This window comes from Patagioenas fasciata, chromosome 27, assembly GCF_037038585.1.
Source record: "Patagioenas fasciata isolate bPatFas1 chromosome 27, bPatFas1.hap1, whole genome shotgun sequence".
NCBI classification, from domain to species: domain Eukaryota; kingdom Metazoa; phylum Chordata; class Aves; order Columbiformes; family Columbidae; genus Patagioenas; species Patagioenas fasciata.
The window spans coordinates 4,237,839-4,252,907 of record NC_092546.1 but is presented as its reverse complement, the minus strand read 5'-3'; the positions used below and the strand labels follow the sequence as shown (position 1 = coordinate 4,252,907).

Here is a 15,069-nt window from a genome sequence, read left to right as displayed (position 1 = left end):
TTACATTTCCAGCTACTTGTCTATTATGTTTTCCCATTTTAGACCCTCCCTTTGCCTTTTCTTGGAAAAAACAAATGATGCTCTCCATACAGGGGGTCACTGCCCGAATCTGCTTTCTCCTGGCAACCAAAACATGCAGCTGGATCCCCGCACTCGGCCGCTCGCGGGACGTCTCTGGGGTGCAGCTCGGCCTTTCCGAAGGACGCTTTGCCCGTGTCTGGTAAGACCCGATCTTCCTCGTTTCCGTGTTGAGTCGTTCTCAGGCTCGGGGAGCTGAGACTTGTCTTGTTGTGGCTGAAGCGCCATGGTGGGGCTCAGGGAACCGCTGGGAGCTGCAGCGGAGGAGGTTGCACATTGCCCTGTCTCACCCCCTCCTCAGCCCAACTGTGCGCCCACCCATCAACCCCTATTTTATACCTGGACTCACATTCGAACCTCAATTTCACCCAACCCAAAGGGAACGGCTGTGTTTTTGTCTCCCATGCTAAATGATTTTCAGCACTTGGCCATGTTAAATTTTTTTTGGGGGAGACCCACAGCAGACAACTGACAAATCACCCTTAATCCACCTGAACTGCTAAATCTCTCGGTAATCCCTCCCCAGCACTGCTCCGGCGCTGCTCCCCTGCATCAGACCTTCTTGGCACCATCAATCAAGGGCTGTGGCTCCCGGGTGCCTCACGGTACGTGTCTCTGCAGGGAAACCCTCTCGTTTATAAAACTTGGGGACCTCCCACAGTTTCCCATTCCCTGTGACCCTGGTGAGGGGGTCAGTGCACAGAGTAAACTGGTTGAGAGGGAAGGTCCTAATATTTATATGGAAAGCCATTAGCAGGCAATACCTTATCTACCTTCTGTTTTGAAGCGGAGGCTTGGGGCGATGGCAGAGCTGTGGGTAGCGCTGGAGCTGCCTCCAAAATGCCCCGTCGTGCTCTGTTTTGCCATCCGTACTCGTGGCTGGGATGTAGCACGTTCTTAATGTTGTGGGATGAGAGCGGAGTGGAAAAAAAGAGCTTAGATCCTGATCTGGTGAATTTTAAAGCAAGATGAAAGCTCCCAAATCTACCTTGATACCTCCTGGGCTGGTATGTTTTAGCCAGCTGGTCCCTGTGTGGATGATGTCCTTCTTAGTCTTAAAAAGTATAAACCTATAAAATCACTGTTGTTTTGTGAGTTCCCTGAGCCTTCCCCAGATGTTGAGCATAACTTTGAACTCAGAGGTGGTCAAATCTTCTTTTCTCTGGAGGAAATGGTGTTGAAGAGCCTCTGTGTTGGATGGAAAAGAAGGCAGGGAAGGAGTGAAGATGAAAATGAAGATATAGCGGTGGCGCCGTTCCTGCAGTGCTTGTGATGTGAGAGGAGAGCTGGCGACTCCCTGGGAAGGACACAGGGACCAGCAGGTGTGTGGGCGCTGGGAAGGCAAAATACCAAACTGCAGCACTGTCCCACACCACGTTTCTTTAGAAAATGTGGCAAAAAGCAAACCAGAACCAAACTAAAGAATGAGGCGGTGGGACTGCAAATTCGCTGATGTTTTATTGATAACATCTTCAAGAAGAGCCCTCTGCTCCTGGGCTGCTGTGCAGCTGTGGATATCACTTCAGGTAACTTGTTTTTCAATCCGTATCCTCATCGGATGCTGGAGTCCTGGCTGGGAATGGGAACATTTGCATAGAAATAATGACGTTTGCTGGCAGCTGTTGGCAGTGGGCAGCTGGCCGACCTCCACTCAGGAGATTAGTGGTATTATTCACCATATAGATTCCAGGTATAGATTGGGGAGAAAAGTGGGGCTGAGGCAGCTGTTGTGACTCCATGGACCTCAACAAGTCTCGCAGCGATTGTCCCTTTGTTCAAAAGCCATCAGGGATATCCAGGAATAGGCTGGAAAGGTCTTCAAGGGTGGGTGAAAATGGTCCTCGCCACAAAACTGAGAAAAGCAAATCCCCAGAGCCAAGAGTATGGGTGCTGCCTCTTTCCTCTCTCCAAGTCCAGCACTGCATGTGTTCGTGTGAGGTGGAAGAAATGTTTCTAAACAAGAAATGCTGCCTGTTCGCAGCATTCAGATCGCACGATCACTTTTAAAAATCAGGGCCCCCCCCACCCACCAGGGATGTTTCCATGTTCCCATGTAGCTACTTAAGTATCCCGATCTGTTTGGATTGTTTGTACCAAGATGGATTTAGGAGGTGTTACTATTTGCAGTTGCTGAAGTCCTACCATCACATGCTGATTACTAAATGCTGAGAAATGTAGGATCTTGGCTCTTGAGCTGGGAAAGACGCTTGATGGTTTCAAGGAACGGGCAGGACGGGGACAGCCTGGGGGGGACAGCGCGCCGCGTGTCGGGCTGCGACTGATCTGGGGAAGGGAGCAAAAATAATCGTAGGGAACAATTGTTTTGTTGAATTTACAAATGCACTTGGGCATGCTGGAGATGCACAGCAGCTCTGGTTCTCGAAGGTGATGTGGGAAAATAATAACTCGTTTCCTCCGCAGAAGAAAGCTGGAGCCTTTCGGCGCTGAGTGTGGACGTGGCCATTAGCGCTGGCATCCCTCTGGCGCGGTTCAGCGCTGGGTGCAGCGCAAACAATTGTTATAGTTTTCTTTTTTTTCCTCTCTATAAGGAAATAGCATGTTCTTGGGGAATACAAACAGTCCACAGCCTTCCTGCACCACTCCCTACCGCTCTCCTGGAGCCCGTGGGGAGCAGCAGTGGGGCTGCCTGGCCTGGCCCCCCCAGATAATCAGACCCACACCAGAGGTTGGTGTTGCTCCCCGGGAGGGGCTGGGCTCCCAGTAAACGCACAGAACTGGTGATATCATACACATAAAGCAAAACCAGTCTTGGGACAGACAGTAGTGACGAGGTTTGGCCGATGCCTCTAGGAATGCAGGGTTTGGGGGTTCCTGGTGCCACCCTCGTGCTCCCATCCCGGTCTCCCTGCTGGCATCGCAGGGCTCTGGGTCAGGCGTTGCTAAATTTGTCTTTGGTGGCTGCATCTTTCTGCTCTGCTGTTCCGATCGCAGGTTGCCAGCCAAGGCGTGTGGTTTATATGGCGAGGCACGGACAATATGTTCAGCATCCTAGGACCTGCTGTACATTTGGCGGTTGGGCCCCTCCCATCTCCCTGATCCTCCTCCCTCACCTTGGAAGTGCACATGAGAAATTCAGCACGGTCAGAGTGCCTTTTGACGCTGCTTTTATGTTTGTACAGGTGAAAAGGCTGAGGGAGATGGAGGGAGCATCAACAGTCACGATGTTTGGGCAAGACCTACCCATCCCACCCCCTGAAGCTCAGCTGCAGGTTTAGGACCACCACTACATCCGTGCAGGCGTTTGCCTCTTGATGATCATCTCCCAAAAATTCCTTGTTCCTGGAAAGCCTCAACCAAATGTTCTGCAAGAGATGAGCAGCAAGCAGTTGGAGACCGCAGCTGTGAGTGTCCAGGGCAGGAGCTCCCTGGTGAGTCTTTGCAAAGGAATTCTGCCTCTTCCCACTGCTTTGCCCTGCTCTTGCTCTTTGCAGTCTGCTCAAAGCAACTGGAGCAGGGAAATGTAGCATTTTTCCCTTGTAGATTCTGCAGAAGCTTTTCAAAGGAATTGGAGATACATAGAGACCCTTTTTCTGGTTAATTTTAATGCAAACATTAAATGCCTTATTACTAGCAGAGATATATTGCTGAAGGGGCTGTGAGACATGCACTCTGTCCTCTTGGACGCTCTGTCTTTTCTAGGAACAAGGTGTCTGATTACACAAACACTTCCAAGAACCTACCTTTCCACTCTAGCCCTGGGCTGGGGCTTTTCCTCACACGCTACATTGCAACAGGAAACTAAATGGGAGCCAGGGCACAGGTCTAAACAATGTCCCCTTATCAGTTACATGTACCACGCACACCTTGGTACAATTTTAGCCCGCACCAATCAGCACCCTTCAAACAGCGATCTAACCGTTGTGCGAGGGCAGCCCAGGCCAGGGACCGTTCCCAGCAAAACGCCGAGATGTGGCTGCACTTGGCTGAAAAGCAGCGGGGATGGGAGTCAAGCTGATTCACTTGGCCTCGGGGACAAAAACAGCCTCTGACCGATTCATTTAGCGATGTAGAAAAATCCAGTGTGTTTGCAAATTCATCGTTGCAGATATCGGTTGTGGAAATGGTGTCCCTGGGTGGGACCTGGTGAGAGCTCAGCATCCAAAGCTGGCTCAGCAAGGGTGGTAACCAGGAAGTTTCTCCAAATCAGGGTATTATTTGTCTTCAGCTTTAGGGATTACTGCTATTCATCATATAACAATAAGTCTCCATGACAATCACATTTGGCTCTGCAGAGTCTGTGGTGCTGGGAAGCTCAAATCTTCTTTCTCCTCCACAGCCTTGAGTAAAATGGCGTCTGGGGACATACGGGCACGCAGGGTTTTCATTCGTGCTGCTGGCCACCACCCGAACTTCACGATTGCATCTGCTGTTGTGGGACAAGTCTCTTCTCCTGAGGTTAACCAGCGTGGCTCAGCCATGCTCATGATAGAAAAATCCTTTTGGCACCACATGCCAGCTACCTGTAGGGAATGGTTCCTTGCCCTGATAACTCCCAAGCCATTTGGCGTAGCTCTACCTGGATCATGCCAAAGCTGGGCCATGGACCATTTCAAATTTCAGTCTCCAGAATTAAATCCAGAACCTGTGCCCTCATATGAAGTTATACCAATATAAGTGTAGCCTGTGCCATGGGGAAAGGGTAAGGAGTCACAGTTTTTCAAGTGTGGAATTTCTAGGCAGAGCAGTTGAGCAGCTGGTACCTTCTCAGGCCCAGGTGAGAAGCTGTGAGACCTCGTGCTGCCTGGGCCACCTGGTGATGAGAAAACCATGAGTTATGGCCCAAATCCCTCATGCCATGGTCTATTTTTCACTCTCACCTGTGCTGGAGTGCTCCCAAGTCTGCAGGAGGCACCTGGACACGCTTCAGGTGACCTCCAGCTCTGTCCTGGGAAACACATCTGCTGGTAGAAGGCCTGGAAATGTAAAATGTTCCACCCGATATTACCGATATGAATATTCTACTTGTCCACTCAAACACCCCAAGCCTGTGTTAAAACTCTTTCTGCTATTTTATTTCCTGACCAACAATCTGTATTTACAGAGTGGTGTATTTAAGCCTGATAATAACACATAATAGCTCTTTTTGTATCCCAGCCAAGCCTGATGCAAGATCAGTTCACTCTGGCCATACAAACCACCTATCCATGCCCACAGACCGTGATGTACGTTGGCTGTTCACCTGGGCTGGAGATGCTCCAGAGCTCCTGCGGTGCTGGACACAGGAGGGGGATTCCCCAGGCAGACTTGCTGGAGAACTTGTCTGCTCTGAAAATCACCAGTCCCAAGATGTGCTTGAGGAGATCCTGGAAAGGTGACAAGGAGACGTGTCCTGGTGTGGGGATGGAGGTGCTGTGAAGCCCATCAGCTGGCAGGGAGTTGCAGACCACTCTGCCCATCCTTCCCAAACAGAGCTGTCCTCCTGCAGCACAAGGTGGAGAAGAAAGCATATTGTGAGAAAATCCTCTGGGTTCAGACTGGCAAAGGAAGCAGACCAGTGCATGTGCAGAGATGCTTTCAATCGTAAGGTACGTTTTACCCACAGGCAAAGTCTGGGGTGCTTTATTTGACCGCTGTTTAGTTTGCCAAAGACAAATTTGCCTTGGCTTTGTGTCCTGGTTTTGTTAAAAACAAGACCAGTTCTCTTTTAGTGATTTTTTACTTTCAGCTAAGTTCTTCTAGGTGGCCGTGCTTTTCTGAGTCTTAGCCTGCATATTTTTTCCTAGGATGCTGTACTCGGTGCTGATAAGAGACTAAGGGAACGCTGAAGAAGCTCATGTTTAGATTTATTACTATAGAAGCCAAGAAAGATTGATAAGTTTTCCCATGTTTCGTCATGAGAGGGACGTGTTTGAGGAGGGGATGGAACAGGTGACTAGAACTGACCAACTGAGTATTCCATCCCATAATTGTCATACCCCCTATATAAGAGGGTGATCATGAGGGTCACTCTCTCTTCGACTGTGGCTGGCATCTGGAGAGGATGTGACCCTCAGGCCCTGCATCCTGCAACCAGTTTCTGGTTTGCTGTGCAGTCCCGCCCATGACTTCCAGGTACCTGAGCTGCACCTGCTGGAGCCGCCAGCCCCACACACCCGGCTCTGCTGCTGGAGTGACGCCAACTCCACATCGAGCATTCAAGATTGGTTTTGTATATTTTGTATATATTCTCTATTTATTAGTAGCATAACTTGAAGTCTACGTCTCTTTTCCTTCCCCCTTATATTTCTTACAATCTTTCCAATCTAAAGGAAAGCATTGGCGGGAAGTGACGGGGTAACAGGTAGTGTCTGCCACAGTTTATTTCCACCTTACCTTGACAGTCTGTTACAGCTTTGAACTGATATTATTTCTGGTGATAGAGACTGGCATGCGCAGCTCAAGATTTAGAGGATTTCCTGGAACACACCACCAACCCCTCCCCACATCTGCACTATTCTCCTCCTTTTTTCCTGGTTGTGTAATCCACATCAGCGCTCACCTTCACGCACACTCTCACCAGGACCGAAACTGGAGGTGAGTTGCAATAGTTCTTCCTTTTTTCTATAGCTATTGGAGGAGGAACATCCTCGGGTTGCAAGAGAGAGGCGCTGGGTACAGGAGGGGGTCTGCAGTCTGATTTCACCTCTGTGAGGACATGTTGCATCCGTCTGTATTTTCCGTATGGTGTGTGTCCGTAGTATAGGTACTGCTGCAATACAAGGTGGGAGGTGACAGGTGCTGCACCCATCACCTTCTGCTGGAAATCCTGGATTTGCATTTTGTTCTGTTTTCCCATGTTCGCAAGTAGTGTTGCCTGTGTCTTAAAGCCCAAAATCTGCCCCAGTGCTCGTGTTGTCCTGCTGGGCTGGGCTCAGACTCTGGGACTTTTCTTTGCGTGTGACAGTATTTGTGGTGGAGGTCCCTTGGTGGCTTCCTTGGAGGGCTCTGTAGCCCTTGGCTGTATTGTGTCTTTTCTGTGTCCCCCACACTTTTGGTACCCCTTTGTCCTCGTGAAGTTCCTGCCCACCCCAGACAGAGAATCACAGAATCATTTTGGTTGGAAGGGACCCTCAGGATCATCAAGTCCAACCATAACCCAACTCTGGCACTCACCCATGTCCCCAGGAACCTCTTCTAAATGCCTTTTAAAGCCCTCCAGGGATGGTGACTCCAGCACTGCCCTGGGCAGCCTGTTCCAATGCCCCACAGCCCTTTGAGGAAGAAACTGTTCCCAATATCCAATCTAAACCTCCCCTGGTGCAACTTGAGACCATTTCCTCCACGTGGTAGAGTGGAGGACCCCAGCCTGGCCATTTAATATCTATTTTTTTATGGCTATGTGTTTTTAATCTATATAGCTTTATAAATATATATATAAATATATACACAGCTATGAATATATAGAAGATGAGTATACCTATAAATAAATATACAGTATATTTGTACACTTCTTTATGTATACTTTTAAATATTGTACAAAATACACATTTATATACTATACAGACCGTTTCAGAAAGATGGACCCAATTTGAAATCACAATATCTCTGCAACCAGGAACTACAACTGCTGCCTGGATATTGTCCCTACAGCAGGTGCAGGGAACACAGAGTATTTATAAAGTTACTAAAACTTGATAATTCATTAAACCATTTGTAAATTTTTTGTGTAACTGTAACATCGGGTCCATCCTTTTGAAACACCCTGTATGTATTGTATACAAATGTATATATTTTTCTATATATGAGCACCTCCCAAAGGAGGCAGCCAGCCAGCCAATCACAGGGCCTGAGAGCAAGTGGAAATGATGGTGTCAAGACATGGCTGTCAGCCCATCACAGAGGGGAATGATGTTTAAAAAAGTGGGCAGCTCCTTGCCATACAATCACAGGATCACTTGGTTGGTAGGGACCCTGAGGATCATTGAGTCCAACCATTAGGCTCCCTGTCCTAAAATGGCAGCCAGAACAAAATGGCACCCTCCATGGAGGTGGCAAAAAGCCCCCGTGCACCTCTGGATAAACTGGAAGGGGCAACCGGTCCTTCCAGCCAATCACAACAGAGAAAGTGACAGGGTAAGGGGGTGGGGCTTGTGGGAGGGGTGGGGTTTCTGGTGGGTGGGGCACCTGCCACACCCTGGCAGGGCTCTCAGTGCTGCCTGAGGTGCCTCTGCTGTTTCTGCGGTCACAGGGGTGTCCTGAGGGACTCACTGTGGGGACAGGGGTGTCCTGAGGGACCTCAGTGGTCCCAGGGCTGTCCCAGGGGACCCACAGGGACAGGGGTGTCCTGAGGGACCTCAGTGGTCCCAGAGCTGCCCCAAGGGACCCACAGGGACAGGGGTGTCCTGAGGGACCTCAGTGGTCCCAGGGCTGTCCCAAGGGACCCACAGGGACAGGGGTGTCCTGAGGGACCTCAGTGGTCCCAGGGCTGTCCCAAGGGACCCACGGGGACAGGGGTGTCCTGAGGAACCTCCACGTGGAGCTCACAGCTCTCCTTGGGCCATGGCGGGAGGAAGCAGGGGCTGAGGAGGGAAGGCGGCGGGTGGCGATGGTGGCAGGCGGGGTGTGTGGAAGGGCGTCCATGCTGTGTGTGCAAGCACCTCGTGTGTGACACTCCACAGACTGGCCTTTCCACCAAGAGGTGGCAGGAGGTAAATGTGTGTCAGGTCTTGGTTCTGTCCCCTGAGCCCCTGTCCTTCCTGGGGTCAGTGTCCACCCGTCACCCCTCATCCTTTCTGTGGTGTTTGCAGAGCCATTCATGGAGTCTGTGGAAGGGAAGGCGATCTGGAAGAAACCCCTCATTATCCTGCTCTTCATCTTAATCTTCGCCTCCTGTTTCTTCGCTTCTCTTCGTCAGTTCTGGACTTATGAGCCAGAACAGTACGATTTCAGTCCCTCTGTGCATACAGCCCATGCTGGAAACACCAGTGCCTCACCAAAGGACAACCACAGGGTGACCATCCTGCTGTGGACGTGGCCCTTTGGGCACCGCTTTAACTTCATTAACTGCTCGGAACTCTATGGCAGCCCGAACTGCCACTTCACCGTCGATCGCAGCTGGTCCCAAAAGGCCGACGCTGTGATTGTCCATCACAGGGACGTGTGCTGGAACACGAAGAGGCTGACCCAGCAACCCAGAGGCCCTTCCCAGCGCTGGATCTGGTTCAACCTGGAGTCCCCAAGTCATTCTCCTAATTTAGGTGCCATGAAGAACCTTTTCAACCTCACCATGTCTTACCGGAAAGACTCGGATATCTTTGTCCCTTACGGGAAGCTACAGCTCCTTGGCGAGCCCCAGCCCCTCAGCATCCCACTCAAGACCAAGCTGGTGGCCTGGGTGGTCAGCAACTGGAGAGAGGACTCCCGCCGGGTAAAGTTCTACCATGAGCTGAAGAAACACATCACTGTGGACATCTATGGGCAACATCACTTGCCTCTGCCCAGGGACAAGCTCCTTTTCACTATATCCCAATATAAATTCTACCTGGCTTTTGAGAACTCACAACATGAAGACTACATCACCGAGAAGCTCTGGCTGAACGCCTTGTCCTCCGGCACCGTCCCGGTCGTGCTGGGGCCTCCTCGCGAAATCTACGAGCGTTTTGTGCCCCCTGAATCCTTCATCCACGTCGATGACTTTGCCAGCGCCGCCGACCTGGCGCGGTACCTGCAGGAGCTGAGCAACGATACTGAGAGATACCAGCGCTACTTCGAGTGGCGCAAGTGGTTGAAACCCGTGGCGGGGATCAGCTGGGCCATGCACGTCTGCAGGGCTTGTCACTTCTTGCAGACGACGGAGCTCAGGTACCAGGTTGTGCCAGATCTGTCCAAGTGGTTTGTGTAAGCACTGTTTGCTCAGCGCTCTGCCGTGCTGCAATCATTTTGTTCTCACTGGCTGCGTGTGATTTTATGGGATGATTGAACTTGATGGAAATGGAAGGACAAAAGGAGCTTTGAAGAGAACAAGGAAGCAATTAGGGGCGTTTTTATATCTTGGTCCTACTGGACAATAGGCTGTCAGAGTAGTACATTGGTTTCTTTTTGCTGAGTCAGTAGTTATCTGAGTAACTTGTTACACCAACTCGGGCTTTAGAGTTTACCTCCAGACTCTGCAAACAAATCCACATCAGCTCCACAGGGAAGAGCTGAAATAGCCAGGAGGCAAAGGTGAAATAGCAACTCCTGCCATAAACCTCTTTGAAGGAATTTGTGCTGCGCAGAGGTGCGGCCGCGCCACGAGCCCACCTGCGGCTGCACGAAGAGCCGACCACGCTCCTGCCCTCCCTGCTAGATGGAAAGAAAACTACTCGATTTATATGACAAGGGTGTTTTTTGGGCAGGTTAGCAAGGCAGTGTGGGTTTGAGGAGGGCTCCAACAGCGCAGGTAAGGTGTGGGGTGCCAAGGATGCCCCCTGAAAGCACCATAAGTTTTAGTGCCTGCGGCAAGGAGACGCTCAGGACCAGCACATGAAGAGCTACCTCCTCCTGTCTGCCTCGCTCGACCATCACAGCTTCTGTCATCGGCTGGTGTCTCTGGGCCACATGTTTAAAAAATTGTGAATAATTGACCTTTATTGAGCTTCCTGTTGCTGTTCAGGTCGTGTCACTGGCAATTGTTTCCTTTGCAGGTAGGGGAGCCCTGTTGCAGGGAGTCGGAGGACACAGCTGTGCCTTCCCAGGCTCCCTGCCGATACCTCTGGACATTCAGTTTGTTTTTCTGCTTGCCACTGATCCCTTGACTGAGGTTTTCAAAGGTCTGTCCTGACCCCAGGACATTTCCATGAGGAAAATCAGCTCAGAGTCCAGCAGTGCACACACAGACGTCATTGTTTTCTCCATCAGCAGCGCTCAGCAAACATCTCTAAAGAATTCCCTCTACATTTCCCTCTGCAGTCCCTCTGTAGCAGAAGGACCATCAGCAAAACCTTGCCTTTAGCATTGTGAGTCCCTTATTTTGATTTGCAACTTTTGGCACCTTCCTTTTTCCTCTGCTTTGCAGATTGATTGAATACATTGATCAGCACAAGCCTGAGAACGAATCCTTCACTCTGAAATCAGAACCTTTATCCCTCCCATCTTTTCCCTGTCCTAAGAGCACCCGTCTAGACAGGACCTTCCTGAAGCTGCTTAGTTGCTTGAAGAGCCCTTGCTGGACCTTAGCAGACCCCTTTGGAAATCCAGGTACATGAATGTGCTGTGTCTTCCTTAGCCCTGTGCTAGCTGGCTGCTTTAAAAAGATTAATAAATTGGTGAGCCATCCATCTTTATTGCCAAATAATTGCCCATGCTTCTGCCTCTGCTTAGTCTGCAGACACATGTCTTTCCCCTTGTAGCTTCTGGAATACACAAACCAGCCCTGGTGCTCTTCCCACCTTCAGAGCAGCTGGAGAAATTCAATTTAGCATTCCTAGTTGAGCTGGTATGGATGTGGATTAGGAATAAATAATGTTCTGCAGGTGATTTCTGTGAAAAGTCTCTTCCCCTCAACTCGTTTGGCTGCTCTGGTTGGATTTGGAGATGCCGCTTGTCCCTGGACTCAATCCTTCCACCTCGGGACTTCCACAGGGGAGACTTCAGCTTTGAGCGTTGGCTTCCAGAGCTGCCGTTTGCTGCTATTGGCAGCAAAACCACTTACAAAATAGAGTAGTTGATTAAACTGAGCAGTGACAGAGCATCAGCGTGGGAGCACAAAGTCCAGCTGCGTGGGAAGGGTGTTCCATTTGAAAAAGCAAATGCAGGAGCTGCCCCATGCATGAAGGACTTTGCGCTTGGCTTTAACCAGTACCACAAAAAGCCTTCCCAGGAAGAAAACACAGTGTAAAGCCCCATGAACAGATTCAGTTCACCTCGTCCCCAAGAAATTGCACCCAAAATCACCCCCGCCCCCAGCCCAGCAGCTCCTCGAGCTGTCGCCTGCAAACATTGTTTGCTTTTTATTCTTTATGGGTTTTTTTTACGCTCTTGGAGGAGTCAGGTTTTCCAAGCAGCCCTCTCCAATTCGATCATTAAGACTTCAGTTTGCCCTTTTCTATTACTCCGGGCAGCAGGTTTGTGGCTTTGCTCGCTCTCCGGCCCCCGCGCGCCCACCCGGATTTATGAGCCTCAAAAGATGCTTCATAAACTATTTACAAAGCGGAGCTTCGAGCGCGAATGTTTGACTGGGCCGCGGCTGTCAGGCCTCTGGGTGGCATGAGCGGGGAATATAAACAGACCTTTTTTTCCATTCCCAAAAGACCACTCTAAACCTTTGTGGTTTGAAAGCATTTTAGCTTCTTTTCTTCCCTCCCTCCCCAGTTGCCAAGCCCAGGCGGCTGCTGCCTTCGCTCCCATTGGGGCATTTTGCAAGCAAATGCAGAAACCTCTACCCAAGCGCTAGATATTTTCAGTCTATTTTTCAGTTAAAAAAACCCCCCAAACCCTAAATCCTATTTTTCTGGACAGACTAGGAGGGGTTAGTGCTTTGAAAGGCCAAGGATGTGGATATTTCCCCGCCATAGGGACGGCAGCACATTAAATGCCGTAATGTGTGTTTAGCCAGAGAATCACAGCATTGGTTTGGTTGGAAAAGACCTCAAGGTCAAGTCCAGCCATTAACCCAACGCATGTCCCTGAGAACCTCATCTCATGTCTTAAGATGGGGCAATATGTGTTAATTGGGGGTAATATGTATTAATTGTGTTGAATCCCAGAATGTCAGGGGTTGAAGGGACCTGGAAAGCTCATCCAGTGCAATCCCCCATGGAGCAGGAACACCCAGCTGAGGTTCCACAGGAAGGGGTCCAGGCGGGTTTGAATGTCTGCAGAGAAGGAGACTCCACAACCTCCCTGGGATGTGGGGGAAAATTTGGATTAACTGGAGATAATGTGTTAATTGGGGGGCAGCCCATTGAAATGGGGGCAACACGCATTCAAAGGGGTCAATGTCTGATAAACGGGGTTAACGTGCGTTAAACAGCAGGTCTTTGGAAAAGCAGCTCTGTCCTGGGGGTGCAGCCCCCTGTCCCCTCTGCGTGTTGTCCCCTGGAAAGCAGGACCCAGGAGCTGTGCTGGGACTGGTGCGGTTGTGTCCTCAGCTTGGCCGGGCTTTCAAATGGCAACGTTTCACCCAAAATGAAATATTAACCACAGTAATTATCCTCATAAGAAGAGCAACAAAATCCCAGCCGGTGCCTGCTGCCAGCTTTGCCAGGTTTTCCACATCAAATCAGTCCCTAACCTCAGCGCTGCTTCCAGATGAGCAACTGAAACTTATTTTATGTATGGCTGACCTTATCAAAACCTCATCCACACAGCCACAGGGACCCCTCCATTCTAAAATTAACCCCAAATTCCCCGCGTCATCCCCATACCCATCACATCACTCCGCCCATAGGCAGCAGTGAAAGACGATAAAGAGCGAGAAATCAATATCATCCTCCTTTTATTTTCACTTTGTCGTATGTAACAGCATCACACCCGAGTTTATGTTAGTTTAAAAAAAATAATATATTGAGTTTTATTTTCTTCCCCCAACGTTCAGAATAAATGGTAAAAATGTAATAAATGTAAACTGCACTTGGCACCATTCGGATCAATAAATAAAATTAAAAACAAAAAAAGGAGAGAGAGAGAGAAAGAACGCATTACGTAGATGGCACACTATGGTATCTAAATAAATAACATAAGTTACTTTGAATAAATAGAGAGTATCGAAAATATAGATGCATTGCATCAACTTCTGCAGCTGGTGGGTCAGACGGACGCTGTTGGGGCCGGGGCGGGTGGTGCTGAGCGGGGCCGCGCCAGCCCGTGCGCTCCCCCGGTCCCGCTGGCGCCGCTGAAACCAGTTGCCTTTTTTTCCCTTTTTTCCCCTTTTTTCCCCTTTTTTTCCCCTTTTTTTCCCTCTTTTTTCCCCTCCCCCCTCGTCTTGGGCCTCAAGTTTGCGGCCTCGCCTCGTTTAACCAAGACCAAAAACGTGTGGTTGCCCTGTTGGCGGAGGGAAGATGCTTTTGAACGCCGCTGAAAAATAAGCTGTCTTCATCAATTGGGAAGTGATTTCTCCCCAGTGAGGTTCTGGACCTGTTTAAACAGGGAACATTCCCCTCGCCGACGCTCCCGTCGAGTGGACACGATGCTGTTCGACCCTCCCACATCCCAAATAGGGAGCCAGACCGTGTCAGCGACCGACGGAGCGGCGATGGATCCTGCACCGGCCAATGTTCCCCAAAGGCAGGTGTGTACGTAGAGACGTGCAGGATAAAACCCAGCGAAACGCCCCATAACTCATCATCGGAGACCTGGGATGATGTAACACTCCCAACCACCAGATTAGGTTTAAACATCTCCTCGTCTTCCCAAACCTGACCTTTCAAACACTGTGGATCACCCTCATCTCCCGGCAAAACTGCAGCAACGGACAAGCTGCAAAAAGCCAACCTCACCCCCCCTGCCCGTTGTTTATTGCTATTAACAATAACGCACGGGATGATGATGGAGGAGCCAGATGAGATTTTGCTGTAGCTTTGAGTAGGGAATTTTCCATCCTTATTTTTTTTCCCTTTCTGCATTGTAGACATTCCTCCGGACAGCTCCAGCTCCTGTTACAGCAGGGAGAGCTGCAGAAACGGAAAGCATTCGGGAAATATCAGCCTTGCGATTGGAACCACATTGCCATGCCCAGGACGGAGCTTCGTGCAGGAGACGACCCCGAGCGTGACTCAGGAAAAAGGACGTGTGAGCAAAACCCACCCAAACCCATCCAAACCCATTCAAACCCACCCAAACCCATCCTGCAGCCGCGACACCCCGGCTGACCCCGCGGCTTTGCCGGGGAGATTTTGTGGTTCAAAATCCCAGCTGCAACCCAGCTGCACCCAAAACCAAAGTTAAAACAACGAGCAGGCGCAGCCACGTCCCCTGCACCTCTGCACAGGCCGTGGCGCAGCTGCTGGCAGGGAAAGCGAAACAAAGAGAAATAAAAGATTAATTGGAGCTATTCATGTTTGTTTGCAACAC

General features: G+C 50.1%; 1 protein-coding gene and 1 long non-coding RNA gene across 4 annotated transcripts; both read left to right on the top strand.

The window, feature by feature from the left end:
- Positions 1-119: 119 nt before the first annotated feature.
- Positions 120-10,106, top strand: LOC136113265 (3-galactosyl-N-acetylglucosaminide 4-alpha-L-fucosyltransferase FUT3-like). Of its 3 annotated transcripts, none has more exons than XM_071799613.1 (6): positions 120-220; positions 1,247-1,604; positions 3,219-3,467; positions 5,254-5,624; positions 5,823-6,612; positions 8,826-10,106. In XM_071799613.1, the coding sequence occupies exon 6, from the start codon at positions 8,834-8,836 to the stop codon at positions 9,917-9,919; it is 1,086 nt and encodes a 361-aa protein (XP_071655714.1). In that variant the 5' UTR covers positions 120-220; positions 1,247-1,604; positions 3,219-3,467; positions 5,254-5,624; positions 5,823-6,612; positions 8,826-8,833; the 3' UTR covers positions 9,920-10,106. The 3 variants fall into 3 exon arrangements, with proteins under 3 accessions (XP_071655714.1, XP_071655715.1, XP_065714423.1); XM_071799614.1 differs by lacking the exon at positions 120-220 and adding an exon at positions 604-683 and having other exon boundaries at positions 1,247-1,400; XM_065858351.2 differs by lacking the exon at positions 120-220 and adding an exon at positions 604-683.
- Positions 10,107-11,174: 1,068 nt separating this feature from the next.
- Positions 11,175-14,715, top strand: LOC139825692 (uncharacterized). Its single transcript, XR_011735917.1, has 3 exons — positions 11,175-11,256; positions 14,146-14,287; positions 14,627-14,715. It is a non-coding gene; the product is annotated as an uncharacterized lncRNA (long non-coding RNA).
- Positions 14,716-15,069: the final 354 nt, after the last annotated feature.